The sequence below is a fragment of the Leptonychotes weddellii genome, chromosome X, assembly GCF_054177405.1.
Source record: "Leptonychotes weddellii isolate Sample4059 chromosome X, ASM5417740v2, whole genome shotgun sequence".
NCBI lineage: Eukaryota > Metazoa > Chordata > Mammalia > Carnivora > Phocidae > Leptonychotes > Leptonychotes weddellii.
In genome coordinates this window covers 88,621,990-88,637,844 of record NC_138385.1, presented here as the reverse complement: position 1 = coordinate 88,637,844, position 15,855 = coordinate 88,621,990, and the positions used below count along the sequence as shown (strand labels likewise).

General features: G+C 41.4%; 1 protein-coding gene across 2 annotated transcripts in view; it reads left to right on the top strand.

The window, feature by feature from the left end:
- Window positions 1-15,855, top strand: part of PDK3 (pyruvate dehydrogenase kinase 3) — a 73,151-nt gene that overhangs the window by 6,347 nt on the left and 50,949 nt on the right. For both annotated transcript variants that reach the window (XR_014141371.1, XM_081809032.1), the window contains exon 2: window positions 15,564-15,705. Coding sequence is in view for 1 of the 2 variants with exons in the window: in XM_081809032.1 (XP_081665158.1) it covers window positions 15,564-15,705 (142 nt within the window). In the remaining variant the exon portion in view is untranslated. The remainder of the gene's footprint in view (window positions 1-15,563; window positions 15,706-15,855) is intronic.

Here is a 15,855-nt window from a genome sequence, read left to right as displayed (position 1 = left end):
CTGATACTTGATTCAATTAACTGGAAAACTTCTATGTTTAGAGCAGTTTGGATATGTGACTCTCCCTTAACTGTAAATTTGATGAAATCTAATTATAGGTCAGTTACTTTTGATAGAAATTTAGGTTTTGAATTGAGTTGTGCTATAAGATGCGCAGTGGATTTCAAAGACAATATAAGAAATGGTAAAATATCTCAATATTTTTATATGGATTGCTTGTAGACATAATATTTTTGGATATGTTAGATTAAATGAAATGTCAAAACTTTCACCTGTTTCTTTTTTAGTTAATGTGGCTGCTAGGCAGTTTTAAATTACACATGTGTCTCACATTATTTTTCTATTGGACAGAGGCTTCAGATAGTATATATTAATTCCTCACTAGGAGTAAGAGAAGTATCACATTTTCATGTTCAGAATAAACATTTTATTGATTTTATTTCTCAGTATAACTTACGTTTTTTTCCCCTATGAACCTGTTACTCTCAGGATTTTTGGACTAATTTATTGTCGTTGAAGGGCAGTTCATGCTAATGGTGGCTCTTTGTTATATTTGCAAAAGTTTGAGTTCTGTCTTTCCATTAAGTAATTGTTATGAATGAAAACTTCTCTTGGTGGTATAAGGAAAGGAGAACTTGGACTGTTAAGACGTAAATTAAAGACAGAACCTTCTGAATCTTGAATGAGTTCATAGGAAATGATTCACATTTTCATTTGGACCTGCTGTTCATCCTTCAGTCTCACTCTGGCCACTTCTGGTTCCTTCACTCCTCACTTTGATTCCCTCCCTGCAGACTTACTTCCCATTTGCTTTATTTCCCAGTTCCTTTGCTCTTGTCTTTTGCACAGCTGCACTGGTTTTAAAGGTGTTTGTTCCTGCCCTCCTTTTATTTTATTTTATTCAAAACCGTCTCTTCACAGAGGGCAGCGCTCGCCCCTGATTTGGAACCTCTCACAGCTTCTTCAGCTGTTTGCTGTCTGCAGAGTGGGCTCTCCGTAATGATGATTCCTGGCTCCATGTAAAGGTTATTAAACACCTTAGTGGTTATATAAGTTTAAACTTCCATAATGTCCGCACATTTAAATATAGCATCTCCCAGATAAAACCACCAGAAGGCAGGTTGTCTGACAGCTCAGCTTTCTTTTCACAGAAAAGATTTCTACCACCATCACACTGCTTCTGTGAACCCGGGAGCCTTTAGCTTTTAGAAGACAACAGCCGATTCCCTTATTTTTACTGTTCTTGAGGTTTAAGGGCCCAGCCGTCTTCTGTTTTCCTTTAGAAAGTATTTTAAGATTCTGATACCCACTGAAAAGTTGACTTTGGTTTCAAATGACTGCTCTTCGAAAAGTCTTGGTTTTTAAAGTCATTTTGCTCCTCAAAGCCTGATTACCACTGGAGAGAACAGTGATTTTGTTTCCAGGGGAGATGAAAAGATTTTTCTTTTTTTAAATTATCATGTTAGGAAAGAGGAAAAACAATTGCATTTTGTTTCCGAGTGTGTTTATTTTGTTCCTATACATTTATGTACACGATACACCTTTTCTCTAAGCAGGAGGGTTTTTCTCCTGTGAAGAGTTGCCAAGAATTAGACTAACCTGTTGGGAGACAGACACCTACTATTCAGAATTAAAAGGGGAAGAGAACGATTTCATTTAGGATAAAGATGTCTAACTTGGCTTCATGCATCTTGATCAGTATTTAAACTTAAAGGCCGAATTGGCCCTTTGAGGCCTTCATGATCAGATAGGGTTGGATTTCAACATAATCTGGTTTATCAGGCTCTGGGCACTTAAGTTGTGACTCTGGCTTAACTGTATGCAGTTTTGTGTGGGAGTCTGTAGTCTTGAAGGGGAGACATGGCCACACTTGCTGACCTCCGATGGGTGGTTTCCTCCCACTGAGCTTTAGGAAATTTATTAGGCTGTTGGCAAGCTTTGAGAAACCTTGGATTTATTACTGAATGGAATCAGAAAATATCACTGCTTTTCCTTTTCCTTTATATCATACAGGCATTTAATTATTTGACTTCCGTGATAAGCTGAAGTCAAGAGTAGGGCAAATGCTTTTGTTTTCGGAATACCATAGTAGAAGATAGGTTGTCAAACTATATAGCCCAAGAGCCAGCCCCCTTTTTTGTTTTGTTTTTTTTTAATTAGTAGACCTTATTTTTAATAGTTTTAGGTTCACCACAAAATTGAGCAGAAAGTACAGGGAGCTCCCACATACAGCCCCTCCCCAAATATAGCCTCCTCCATGAACCAGCATTGGCCCAGCATTATTATCCAAAGTCCATAGTTTACGTTAGGCATCCACTCTTTTGTGTTGTATGCCCTGTGGGTTTTGATGACACCTGTTTTTGTAAATAAAGTTTTATTGGAACATGCCCATTTATTACATACTGTCTGTGGCTTCTGTCCCTTCACAGTTCACTGTTTGGCCCACAGAGCAAACAAGTTTACCGTCTGGCCCTTTACAGAAAGTTTTCCACCTCTAGTCTAAGATAATTGTATCCTGTTAAAGTAGCTTGCAGGGATTGATCTTAATTTGCATTTAAATGATGAAGATCTGTTTCTCCCATTTGCTAGTGAAAGTAAATCTTGGCCATCTGGAGCCTAATGTGGAGTTAGCTAAACCTTTTCCAGGTAATCCGTGGTTTACCTATAGGGGATGTGCCCTGGAGTGGGATTACCATGTGGAAGGCCAAGTTTAAGTGTACTGGTTTCTCCACAGCCCTGCCACAGTGAGGTTTTGTGATTTTTTTTTGTTGAGGTTTTATGATTTTAATTGTATAGTAGGTAACATAGAAGCTAATCATTTTCCCTTTTTTCCTGTGTGGGTTTATTGTATGCATTTTGTGTGTAAAGTGTCCTTGACCATTTACTAACTGGAATCTGGAGTTTTAATCATTTGGATGAATTCCCTGTATCTATTTGGCATAGTAACCTGTTGTGCTGTGTAAATATTGTTTCCCACTGTGTTCCCTTTTGTGGTAATTATCAAAGTATACAATTAAAGGCATCTGGAAACAGTATCACCTCTAATTCTTCCATCCATTTTTTTTTTTTTTGTGATAGCCTTCCAGCTTTTGCCCATATATTTACATATGTTCATGCTGAATGTTGGTTTCCTTTTTATTTAGTGCACAGTCTGAGTTTTTATATAGTCAGTCATTTACAGTGCTTTTATCATGGTCAGATTTCTTTTTTTTTTTTAAAGATTTTATTTATTTATTTGAGAGAGAGAGAATGAGAGAGAACACATGAGTGGGGATAGGGTCAGAGGGCAAAGCAGACTCCCCGCTGAGCAGGGAGCCCGATGCGGGACTCGATCCAGGGACTCCAGGATCATGACCTGAGCCGAAGGCAGTCGCTTAACCAACTGAGCCACCCAGGCGCCCTATCATGGTCAGATTTATCACCTGTAGTATTTTGCAAATTGTTACTAAACCCCTCTGGAATTTATTGCCCTTCTGAGGGGACTTTTGTAGCTAACTCACTTTTGCTCTGTTCTGTTGTCTAGTTGCATAGCAACAATTATTAAGACCTCAAATCTTTCTTTGTTGTTTCTGTTTTGTCACATGCTGCTCAGTTCACAGAGTAGTTTATATTTGTGGATTCTATTCAGTCGGACACCTTTTCTGATTTTAACTAAATATATGTTGACTTTTCCCTTGTAATTTGTGTTGAAATTTGGTAAGGGCAGTTCTTATTTACTACCATAAATTTTTAGAAATTCTCGCTGTTCTTGCCCACCTGTTCTTGGTGAATTAGTTAACTTACAGGAAAGTGTGCTAAGGGGACTGTGGGTGGCTTGCCTGGCATTAATAGAAACTAACCTGGAAGCATTCATCTAGCCCATTTCACTTTTATGGGGGGGGGCGGTCAGTCAGTTTACCTCCATACTTCCCCTGGGGGCAGAGCTGGGTTTGATTGAGACGCCTAGTGGTATCCTTCATATCCCTCAAGGAGAACCCTAGTCCTGGTCAGTGTCTCATCTTTACTGAGATGATACTTTCTGCAGTAATGAACGGCACAAAAATTAAAGCAAACTATTATGTTTACAAAGGTCTATATTTATATTCCCTCTAATTGAATAGTTGGGGTTCTACCTGAATCATAGATTATTTCCTGAAGCGTCACACAAGCAGTCATGATTTTATTTTCATTCTTAGGCTTGATACATGATTCCAGTCAACCATCTGAGTTGTACCAGTGTTGCTTGCTTTCTTACTAGGGCATGGAGGTCAGTATATAATAGTTTCACTGTTGGGAATAAATTACTAAGTATCTAACATTTTCCTGGAGCAGAAAGTTAAGTATTTCCCACTGTCTCCTTGGCCAGAAAACAGTAGGGTCCTTTGAGGTTTGTAACATACCTATCTTTCCCCAACAAATTGTTGCATTTTCACAGACCAGGGCATACTCCAGGTTTTATCTGAACCTTTCCTTGGCTCTGTTCTAGTAGAGTACAATGTTTCCTTAAACTTGGTAGCAGATATTCCTTGTATAAATTTGGTTAATTCCTCCCACTCCTGATGTTAAATAGAAAGCAAAATGGTAATTGGCATTTTGCTCTTCCTGTACTGGTCAGGTAATGTGCTCAAGTGAGCACTTTATTTCTAATCATCCCTTCAGCTACTTGATCACAGTGAGGTTCCCTTTCTCTAGAAACTGCCCTTTGTATAGAGGAAGGCCACTTCTTTGGTTAGCCTTCTTTCCAGATTCTCTGCCATGTCCTCTCAGGCCTACATACTCATATCCTGCTTCCTTAACCTCAGCTTGGCTTCAGTAAAGCTGTTCAAGAAGGAAATGAAAATGGACTCTTTGGAAACTGAAAAAGATTGAGTAGATTCAGCTAGCATTTTCTGAATGCTTAGCAACATTGGTATAAAATACAGTATCATGGACTTCTCACAACAGTCGTGTCCATGTTACAAATTGGGAAACTGAGGTTCAGGGCAGATCAGAAAAGTACCCACACATACAGTAGAGCCAGGGGATCCAGGACCTGCTCATCTCACCACCCCTCTGTAGCCGAGGAAGTAGCTAAGGATCGGGTGCAGTGTGGGAACAAAATACACTAGAGGGGAAGGAGTGACAAGTGCCCTGTCGCCGCTTGTTGAGAGTCGCGGCATCCTCAGGTACAGCCATTTCCTTCGTGAATGTATTCAGCAGTTATCTTTCCCATGTAGGATCATCTAGAGAAGGAGAAAAAGGATAGTCGGTAACGCTGGAAAGTCTCTTAAGACTATGAGGACGTTCTCCGTCAGTTTCCTAAGAGGCTGAAACAAATCTCAGACATGAAAATAGAGACTAAAAATAGATGGGTAAATAGCCCGTGTCCAAACCTGAGGAGGTTTTGATTTGTTTTCCCTGGTTGGATTTTTTGTGACTCACTTTAGTCAGTGGTCTTTAGTCCTGCTGCTCATGAGAATAATCTGGGGTGGGGTGGGGTAGGGTGGGGTGGTGTGTGTGTGTGTGTGTGTGTGTGTGTGTGTGTGTGTGTGTGTCTAAAACTAGTGCTACCTGCCCCTCGTTGAGGCCAGCTATATCAGTCTCTGGAGGTAGGGGCTCCGGTGCTGGTATGCTGGAGGTACCCAGGTGATGGTCATGGGTTAAGAACTGCGGTAGATCCAGTAGACTCTTTGGCTAAGCCTAAGGGCTGTGAACCAGTTCAGGGGATGGAGTGTGTGAGATGCTGAAGGTTGACACTTAAGTTGTTTAGGAGTCCATCAGCATTACTTGAACACCTGGATTTAGAGTGAAGTAGAAATTGAGCTTTGGGAAATTGTCAAGGCGCAGTCCCTACCTTTGAGAAACTTACAGATAAATGAGAAGCAGGGGAAAATACATAAATTTACATTTGCTAGCCAAAATTTATGAACCCTGTAGCTTTGTGGCATGCTTTCCTGCTGTCCCTACCTCTCCCTCGAAGGTTTGTGTAATAGGGGTGGTGTCTGGGACTCTGTGACATGTTTACCCTCTTGTCCTTCATCCAAAGTGTCCTTGGAGGCTTTCTGGGTGGAGAACACAATTAGAAGAACACATAGAAAAGTGTGTACTATTTTTCTTGATTTCTGGCTCCTTTCCTTGACTGCCTACTCGTAGCAATACTCTCTTCAGACTTGTTCCAGAATTGAAGTTATTAGGCAAGGCTGGTGTAGGATACATAACTATATAGAGATACAAACCAAAATCTAACCCTCTCAGATTCACCCAATGGGAGCTTGAGCTTAGAGATCATCTCTCTAACCTCCCCAATTTTATATGTGGGAAAGTAGAAGTCCCAAGTAAGGAAGAGCCTGCCCGAATCATCAACTAGTTGTTGACATGACATCTTTGCTACCTCATCCAAGGTGAATCGGAAATTATTCTCTCTAGAAGGTGAAGAGAACTTATATTTGTGTACCACTCCCTGCCAGGAATAATAGTAGGCAGATGGAGCTATATTTCTCCCAACATCCAGGTGGAGTAGATACTTCCATTTCTTGGATGGAGATGCCAAAGCTTAGATGATTTAAATATCCTGCCTAAGCAAAGTTAGGGGCAAAACCACACTTAGAATTCAGGTAGATGGAGTCTGTCTTTCTTTCTTTCTTTCTTTCTTTCTTTCTTTCTTTCTTTCTTTCTTTCTAGAGAGGGGGAGAAGGGGGGTGTAGGGGCAGGGAGAGAGAGAGAGAGAGAATCTTAAACAGGCTTCACACCTAGCATGGGGCTGGACGTGGGGCTCGATCTCACAACCTTGAGATCAGAACCTGAACCGAAATCAAGAGTCAGATGCTTAACTGACTGAGCCACCCAGGCGCCCCCTCAAGTAGATGGAGCTTTTAAACCTATGCTTTTTTCAGTTCAACATGGTATACCATTTCATTTAACATAGTATGCCACTATCCCAATGCACTTCTTTGCAACAAACATAATCTCTGTTAGTAATGCCAAGGTTTTGTCTAAATTTGTTCTGCTAGACAATCAGGAAATTGCATACTCTACTGCTCATCTAGTCTTACCATTTCCAAACTCTCAGATTGATACCTACTTCATTTACTTACACTGAAACAGTTCTTATTCTCAGGACCACCACCACTTGTTAGCCTGCTTATCATCTCTGGGAATATGAGCAGCAGTCTATGTGGACTTGTACTCAAATCTTAATTTCTGGTGTCTACCAGTAGCGTGAGTGTGGACAAATCACTTAATCCCACTACACTTCAGTGTCTTTAGCTACAAAATAGAAATGATAGCATCTAATCATAGGCTTGTCGTCCTGGTGAAATCGAGAACATGCAGCACAATGCATGGCACATGGTAGGTGCTCAGTAGATGTTAGCTGTGCTTTTATTGTGGGAAGTCAGTGACACAGCATTTCCTGGATGAAATCAGCTTCCTGCTAAGAATAAAAGCTGCATAGGGAGCTCTTAACCTTGAATGTTAATTATCTTAAAGTTTGTTGGCTGAAGGTCCCAGCTCTAAAAACTGATCATTTTCCAAGAAACATAGCACTTTCAGTTCATTTGTGCTTTGAGCATTCCTGGCTTTGGATCCTCTTCATTCACTGTAACGGTTAACTTAACATTTTGCTTCAGTTCACCTCGAAGATGAGTACATGGTGACCTGTACTTAAATGTTCCTGCTTCCATGACACCAAGGCGTCCTGTAACTTATCAATCTACCGTTAGGACTATATCCTAAAGCCCCTTCTGGAATTAGGTTGATAGGAGTCTTTGTGGTGGCTTTGGCTACAGTTGTTACTTGCATGCTCTCGCTGGTCAAAGCTCTGTTTGTGATATCAGTTCTGAACACATCCATGCCTTTTTCCTCCACTCCCTGGCCTGACACACCATACCGACAGTTACTGCCACTTTATTATCACCTTCCTTCCTACCTTTGGTTCCTCTTCCCCTAACTTGAAGGATTTGATACCTCTGACCAAATATATAGAGTGGTCTATCTATAAGAGGAATTTACCATTACCAGCAAATAATGACCTTGCATCCCTGAATTTTTTTTTTTTTTAAGATTTTATTTATTTGACAGAGAGAGATACAGCGAGAGGAGGAACACAGCAGGGGGAGTGGGAGAGGGAGAGCAGGCTTCCCGCAGAGCAAGGAGCCCGATGCGGGGCTCGATCCCAGGACCCTGGGACCATGGCCTGAGCCGAAGGCAGACGCTTAACGACTGAGCCACCCAGGCGCCCCGCATCCCTGAATTTTATTTGCTCTAGTAAGTTTATACAGAAACTTACTAGGTATTTTGATTTTCAGTTCTAATCAGGAAATATTTATTAAATACGTATGGTGTGTGGCATATTGTGCTGGTAGACTCTTCAGTGTTCTGAGGATCCTGGGACCCACAGGACATAGAACTCAGTGAACAGGGGGAATGGCAGAGAGGTTGTCCAGGCAGAGGACACAGATTGTGGACTCACAATGAAATCTATTTACACCTGGCATGCAGAAGGGCAGGTTCTTACTAATCTGTTTATGGACACATATCTACCTTCAAAGAGTAAACAGGATTCTAAAGAGAGAGGATGAGGGCACTAGTGGACGTTACTCACTTTCCCTCAGTACAGAGGTAGATGCCCCTCAGGGAAGGGTCCAGTAACCCTTGCCTACCTTAATTAAGAACTCTGTCATGATCACCCTCTATCCCTTTTTCCTATAAGAACCAACAAAAATTGGGGTGCCTGGGTGGCTCAGTTGGTTAAGCATCTGCCTTCAGCTCAGGTCATGATCTCAGGGTTCTGGGATTGAGCCCCGTGTCAGGATCCCTGCTCAGCGGGGAGCCTGCTTCTCCCTCTCTACCCACCCCCCTGCTTGTGCTCTCTCTCTCTCTCTCACTCTCTCGAATAAATAAATAAAATTCTTGAAAAGAACCACAAAAATTACATGAGCATGAGCTTCCCATGTCCATTACATATGGTAGCACATCCTATATGAGATTTTTGTATTCTTTTTAGAAAATAAAATGGCTCTAGTTATTGAAAGACCTTTTTTAGAAGACTACTTTTAAGGGACACCTGGGTGGCTCAGTCCGTTGAGCGTCTGACTCTTGGTTTTGGCTTAGGTCATGATCTCAGGGTCGTGTGATTTAGGTTGTTTACAGTGTCCCTCCCAAATCTTTATTTGAAAAAATTTTAGACCTTAAGAAAAGTTGTAAGAATAATACAGTTAACACCCCTGTCCAGCACCTAGGTCCACCAGTTACTTTCCCATATTTGCTTTTTATCTTTCCCCTCCCCATCCATCCCTCTTCCTGTCTCCTTTCCTTCCCCTTTCTCTACACATGCTTTTTGGGCTGAACCATTTGAGAGTAAGCTGTAGATGTCATGACAACCCCTAGATACATACGTATGTATATCCTAAGCATAAGAGTATTCTGCTGATAACTGTTAATCACCATGATACACTTATCACACTTGGGGAGTTTCTCATTGATATCATAATAAAACTGCATATTCGAATTTCCCCTCATGGCTGTTGCCTCCAGTGTTCGACAGGTCAGGTCTAGAACATACTCAAAAGGTACTGTGGCCAAGGAGGCTGCTGAGTTAGATGCAGCAGAGCCCCTGCCTCAGTAAGATACCATAGATAGAGGGTGGGAGTGACAGGTAGGGCTGGCTGGCTGAAAACCACAGAATGACCTAGAAGTCTGCAAACAGTAGGGTTACCCTGCACCCTGACCATCAGAACATTAGTAGGCAGGTAGTTATCCATAGGTAAAGTAAAGGGCAAAAGGGGGCTCTTCTCTAATGACGCTGAACTACTCAAGGAGAATTAGGGGTCCTGGTGTGGTGTTAGGACCCCACCAAAAAGCCCTATGTAACCAGATATTCGGGGTCCTCACTTAGTTGGTCTTTGAAGGCTGCTTCACTCTGAAGCATTACTGAACAAGTATAGATCACCAGACGTCTGAGGGAAGCCCACAGTGAGAAAGAGAAACAAAAATAAATGGCCCCCCAAAAATGACCCCAGAAGAAACAAGTTCAGGCAATAAAAGAGTGCTTTAAAATGTAACTTGAGAAATAAATCATCTCCACCTCCTCATGAACATCTTAGGGCAGGTCACACTTTGTAAAGATGGCCACAAGGATGCTTTTCTACCATGTGTCCTTGTCAGCCCTCCCTCAAGAGGAGGGGAAGTCTGTCCCCTTCCCCTAGAATCTGGACAGGTTTTGTGACTAGCTATGTGACTTCCGAGCCTGAGTCATAAAAGGCCATGCAGCTTTGCCTTGTTTACTGAACCCATGCAAGAATCCAGCTAACCCAAGGCCGCCATGCTGTGAGGAAGCCTATGGAGAGGCCACCAGTTAGTGCTCTGATAGGCAATCCTAGTTGGCAAGTAATCGGCCCAAGGTTCAGACTTGTAAATGAGCCTTCAGAAGCTTCCAGCTCCCTACTGTCTATTCACTGCTCCCCCCCCCCCCACCGCCCTAGCCTTTGAGTTTTCCAGGTGAGGTCCCAGACAAGCTATCCCTCCTGCGTCCTGTCTAAATTTTTAACCCACAGCGTCGGTTATGATAATAAAATAGACATTGGACTGAAAGAAGTAGTGCGATGTCTGAATGTTGTTGGGGCATTGAATTTGATAGGGAATGAGGTGTGTGTGAAATCCACAGTCTTTGGCCTCTTTGGTTCTGAAGTTTCTGGCTCACCATTAGTAATAATAACCAAAACACAGTCTGGCCTAGAGTGGAGACAGCCTCAAGTTTGGTAGACCCAAGCTACCTCTATTGATCTCTGTTTATATTCAGGAATAAATTTTTCTAAATAAAGGAAAACTGAAACTTCTCAAACAGCGAAGTATTTCTAGACATAGAGTAAACATTTTAAAAATATGCGAAGCTTTTCTTTTGAAGGACAGTTCAATTAATTATTGCTTAGCCAAAATTTAATTACTTATGATTCTAAAATTCAGTGTTTTCAAAAGATTGAAATCTTATCAAAGATGTAACTGGAGAAAAATCAGAGCTGTCCCTAAAGTATTTTCTCAGTTATATTTTACCCATTTTAGCATGGTTAATGGTAAAAATACATTGCAGACTCAAACATTTAATTGGCAGTATTTAGAAAAAAAAAAAAAACCAGCATAACTAGAATGAGCTGATCATTCTGTTGGTTTTTGATGCCTTGCTGTAATTTTTTCTTTCCTTGCTCTCCTTTTTCACTCCCTGATTCTCTTATTACCTCTTCCAAACCATCCCCAGCAAGTGTTAAAACTGAAAGATGTGGACAAGGAGAGCCCTCAAGTAATCTAGACAGGAGACTCTCCATTTTGGGGGGCATGTGCTCAACCCTCTGCTTTAATTGTAAGATACATTATCAGGTCACTTTATTAACTGGAGAAATATTCTGCTTCCTGTAAATTAATCAGAAAGAGGATTAAAGATTTACCAGACATACAGGCCTCTCTGGAAACCAGGTATAAAGAGTAAGTCTGAACTCTTGCTCTCAGAAGGCTGGTCAAACGCTCCTTTCTAACCGTAACTGTCACCGAGATGGCTCCCTGCACTTGCTTGAAAGTCCCACCCCCCCCATAAATAAATACATCTTTAAACAAAAAAGAAAAACAGAGAACAGAAGAGAATTGAAGGGTCATCAAATGAGCATGAAAACCTGAAGAAATACAAATGAATGCAGTTAAACTACAATGACTTATTTGCATTCACCAAATCAGAGAATGTTCCCTGCCCCTCACCCACTCTTTCATCATCCTCTGAACTGATGCTAGGAAAAAATTTAATTGGTAAAATTGAATAAGGTGAAGCATACAGAGAAATGCAGAATAAAAATAGAAAATCAAAATTAAGGAATGTAGAGAAGGCAAGTGGGGAAAAAATGAAGCTGAATAACTGGAAAGAATCACTGGAAAATACTCAGTATGCCAGAAGACTTATAAAACCTGAAGCCTCATAGAGGACATTCAATTAAAACCAAATTAAATTAAAACCAAAAAACTTTTTTAAGTTGAGTAAAAAACAAACAAACAAAAAACCAAAAAAAGATTGTTGGAACTCTTTGATTTAAACTGAGTATCCAGCATTAGTACATAGGACAAAATACTTTCAACTTCCATGAAAACCACAGAAAGGTTAAAAAAATGTTGGACCTTTCATATTTATTTTTAAGTTCACTAATTAACTAAAAAAGGCTTACCCCCTTGTTTAAACTGATGTGTAATTAAGGTATCTGAGTACAAAGAATTCATCTCTAAAGCTAAGTAAGAATGTAGGAGGCAAAACCTGAGATTTTTCAGGTATTCTTTTTTAAAAAAGTATTAAAAGTATTCTCTATCTTCCCAGTAAATCATTGAGAAACTACCATAGGTCAAGTCCTCTCATTGCTGCCATGGGGGATACAGAGACAAAACACGGTTCTTTCTCTGCTCGTTCATAACAAGCTGATAATCCAAGAGGGCTAGAATAAATGCCTCCTGGTATTTGGTTATCTTAGACCATACCTAGTCGTTGAATTTTCTAGTTAGTTCAGAGGTGACCAAAGGCCTTTTATTTTAAAATAAATAAAAGTGGATGGTAGGGACACAACATACTTTAATCCCTTTTAATCCCTTTTTAATTATGTAGAATCATCAAATGAGCAGAGGCAACCGCACTGGACCAGAATGTAGCAGAGCTCTCAGGGCTTAGCAAGTATCAGGTTATTTGCTCTGGCGCCCCATGGCCTCAGGCTGTTCTGCTTTATCATCCTTTGCAATCATTAGTGCTGGCTCTTTAATGAGCCCCCTCTTCTAAATTTTAAGAGGTTGTGGTGTTATATATTAAGCACTTTTTAACCCTTACTACACCTCTATGAAGTAGGTAGTGTTCCTGTAGCCGACTGTACAGGGGCTTAGAAGTGTAATGACACTTGCCACGTCCATAAAGCTCGGGAGGCTCAAGTCAGCGTTCAAACCCAAGTCTAACTCTGGCACATGATCTTGGCCTAATATATTGTTCTGGAGGTCTCCTGTCTTTTATCTGAATTCTGAAGTTCAAAAAGCTCTAAAACTTGGGACGCCTGGGTGGCTCAGTTGGTTAAGCGGCTGCCTTCAGCTCAGGTCATGATCCCAGGGTCCTGGGATCGAGTCCTGCATCAAGCTCCTTGCTCAGCCGGGAGCCTGCTTCCCCCTCTGCCTGCCACTCCCCCTGCTTGTGCGCGTGCACGCTCGCGCGCGCTCTCTCTCTGACAAAATCTTTAAAAAAAAAAAAAAGCTCTAAAACTTGTAGTTGTTTTTTCATACCTTTGGTGGCAAAACATGACCTGAACTTACTTCAGGCCATGGTCTTTTTTCTGCTCCATTTAAATGATTTCACCGCAGCTGTATCGTGTCTATATCATAGACAGTGGATGTACATACTCCTTTTACCTTCCGAAAGTCGGAAAACCTTGACATTCTGAAACAGTCTAGGCCTGTGCGTTTCCAACACAAATGTGGCCTGACGGCCCCTTGCCACCTGCCAGCCAGCTCCCACTTCTCCCACCCCCCCCCACCCCGCCCTAGGCTTCCAGTTTGCGGCTCCTAATATGCTGTGGACATGGCAGTTGAAACACGTAAACTTTAATGTCCAAAAAACTGAGATAATTTTTTCAAATCCTGAGTTCATACTGCTACTCACAGTTCCAATTCAACCCCCGTGGGCCCCTTCCTCTCCTCCTGCATTCCCTCACTTGCTTCTCCTACAGGGAGAACGGAGACATTTCTTCTATGCTTGAAAAAAAGGTGTCCTTTCTATTTAACCAGGATGCAGAGTGTTTGTCCTGGCATGTGAAAAGTTAGATGTACATTTTACCTTAGATAATAACAGGTCCTTCATTTTGTGGTACGATTCACTGTGATTTAAGTATCAGCACTTTTAGTGCACTTAAAATGATTCGTCTATAAGAATCCTACAGAGCGTTTTAGGAATGATACATATTATCTGAAGCAAAACAGCCAGAGTCCTTTTAAATGTTAATCATCTGGAGCCAAATAAATGTGTATAGAGTAGATGATGGAAGGTCATTGCTGGGATATCACACCCCTTTTTCCTCACTCAGGGGAAAAGTGGAAGACAGAATCATTGATGAGTTAAAGACGCACCAAAGGCCTTCAGTATATTCACCTAGAATGAGGGAAGTAAGGGATGGATTGTGTAAGACTAATCTTTTATTCTAACTTTTTTAACATGGAGAAGGGGGCTCAGGGGTCAGTGGGGGGAAAGAATGGTTCTGCAGATGACTTTCATGAGTGGGTTCTTTTATTTCTAGTCTTATTCAGTGGGGAGAGGAAAGGAATAAACCAGAACTTGGCTGCAAGTGTTAGCAAATCAGATTTATTTCTGGATCTCTGGTTTGCGGCCTGTATCATATTTGGAAGAATGAGGAGAGTTTGGAGGAGAGAAGTGTTCCCCGAGCCTTACTTGTTTGTCTCTGGGCCTGGCCCCAAGGTTGCCCATCTCCAAACAGCCTCCCAGCAGTATGGAGCATCAGGAAGGCCTATGGAGTGTGAGGGAGTTGGGATGGACCCGTAAGTATCACAGAGGACAGAACACTAATGTTTATTGATCACCTGCTTTGTGTCAGGCTCCATACCTGTTACCACATTTAGTCTTTACAAAAACTGAAACTTCATCCCCATTCTACAGGTTAGGGCAGCTGCGATTTAGAGCAATTAAGCTTACCAAAGGTTTCTTACCCCCAAAACGGAGGAGTTGGGGCTGAAGCACATTGCTGTCCCCAAAGCTCATGTCCTTTCTCTCATGTCCCCCGTCCCCCAGCCATCATCAGGTTTACAGCAGGACTTGGGGGCCATGCTGCTCTGGTCAAAGCAGCTGGGGAAGAGGCTCAGGTTTCCTCATTCAGGTGGCTGTGTCCCTTTTCTCTCACTGTGTCCTAGTTATATAAGTTTTATGCACAACCAGCTCAGGGCAACCAACAGAAGACTCTGTGACCTCTGTCTTTATGGTCAACACTGGGTCTTACCTCTTGGACATATCAGAGTAGATCGCTCTGCTTCTGAGCGCACCTGTGAGCTGCTTTCTCTGGCACATCCTGAGCCCCGTGTCTTAATCAGAGCAGGTCTGTGGCTGCTTCCCAGGGTGACAAAGCTCTGATTCCTGGAGAAACACATTTGAAGAAAACCTTAGGAAGAAGCAGTTGACACACAGGTGGTGAATATTTGTGGAATGAATGGGTCTGTTGCCTTCTGGAAACCCCTGTGAACAGGAGTGGATTTACATGTTTTCCTACTTTTGTACTTGGCAGTTTTCCCACAGTGTTTATTTGAAAACAAATTCAGATTATATCCCAGGTCATTTTTGTATCACTAACGGTAACACTAGAAATGTATTTGTGTTAAAAAAAAAAACTGCTTTCAAGGTTGCCTCTTGGAATAAATGTTCTTTTTCTATTCTAATTAAATTATTTTCTTAAACTTGCAATTTCAGAGGATAAAAATTTCACTAGAGACTGCAGGATTGTTTAATTTTCTCCTCCTAACCAGTAACCATGCTATCATGAGAGCACTTTATTATTCCATCTGTTAGATTATAAAATCATGGAACACTTATTGTCTCTTAACAGGGAGAGATAATGCATGTGAGAAAACTTCATATATGTTTCTACGAAAGGAGCTTCCTGTAAGACTGGCCAACACAATGAGAGAAGTTAATCTTCTGCCGGATAACTTGCTTAACCGCCCTTCGGTGGGGTTGGTTCAGAGTTGGTAAGTAAATAATGTGGCTTTAGATCAGTCTTCCCATAATGCTCTGAACACCTGGCATGGATCCCATTTTCCCTAAAAGTATGTGTATGGCATGTGTGGGAATGAGTCATTCAGGATAGCTGCAATTTTCCAAGCAGTTAAAAGTTTTTT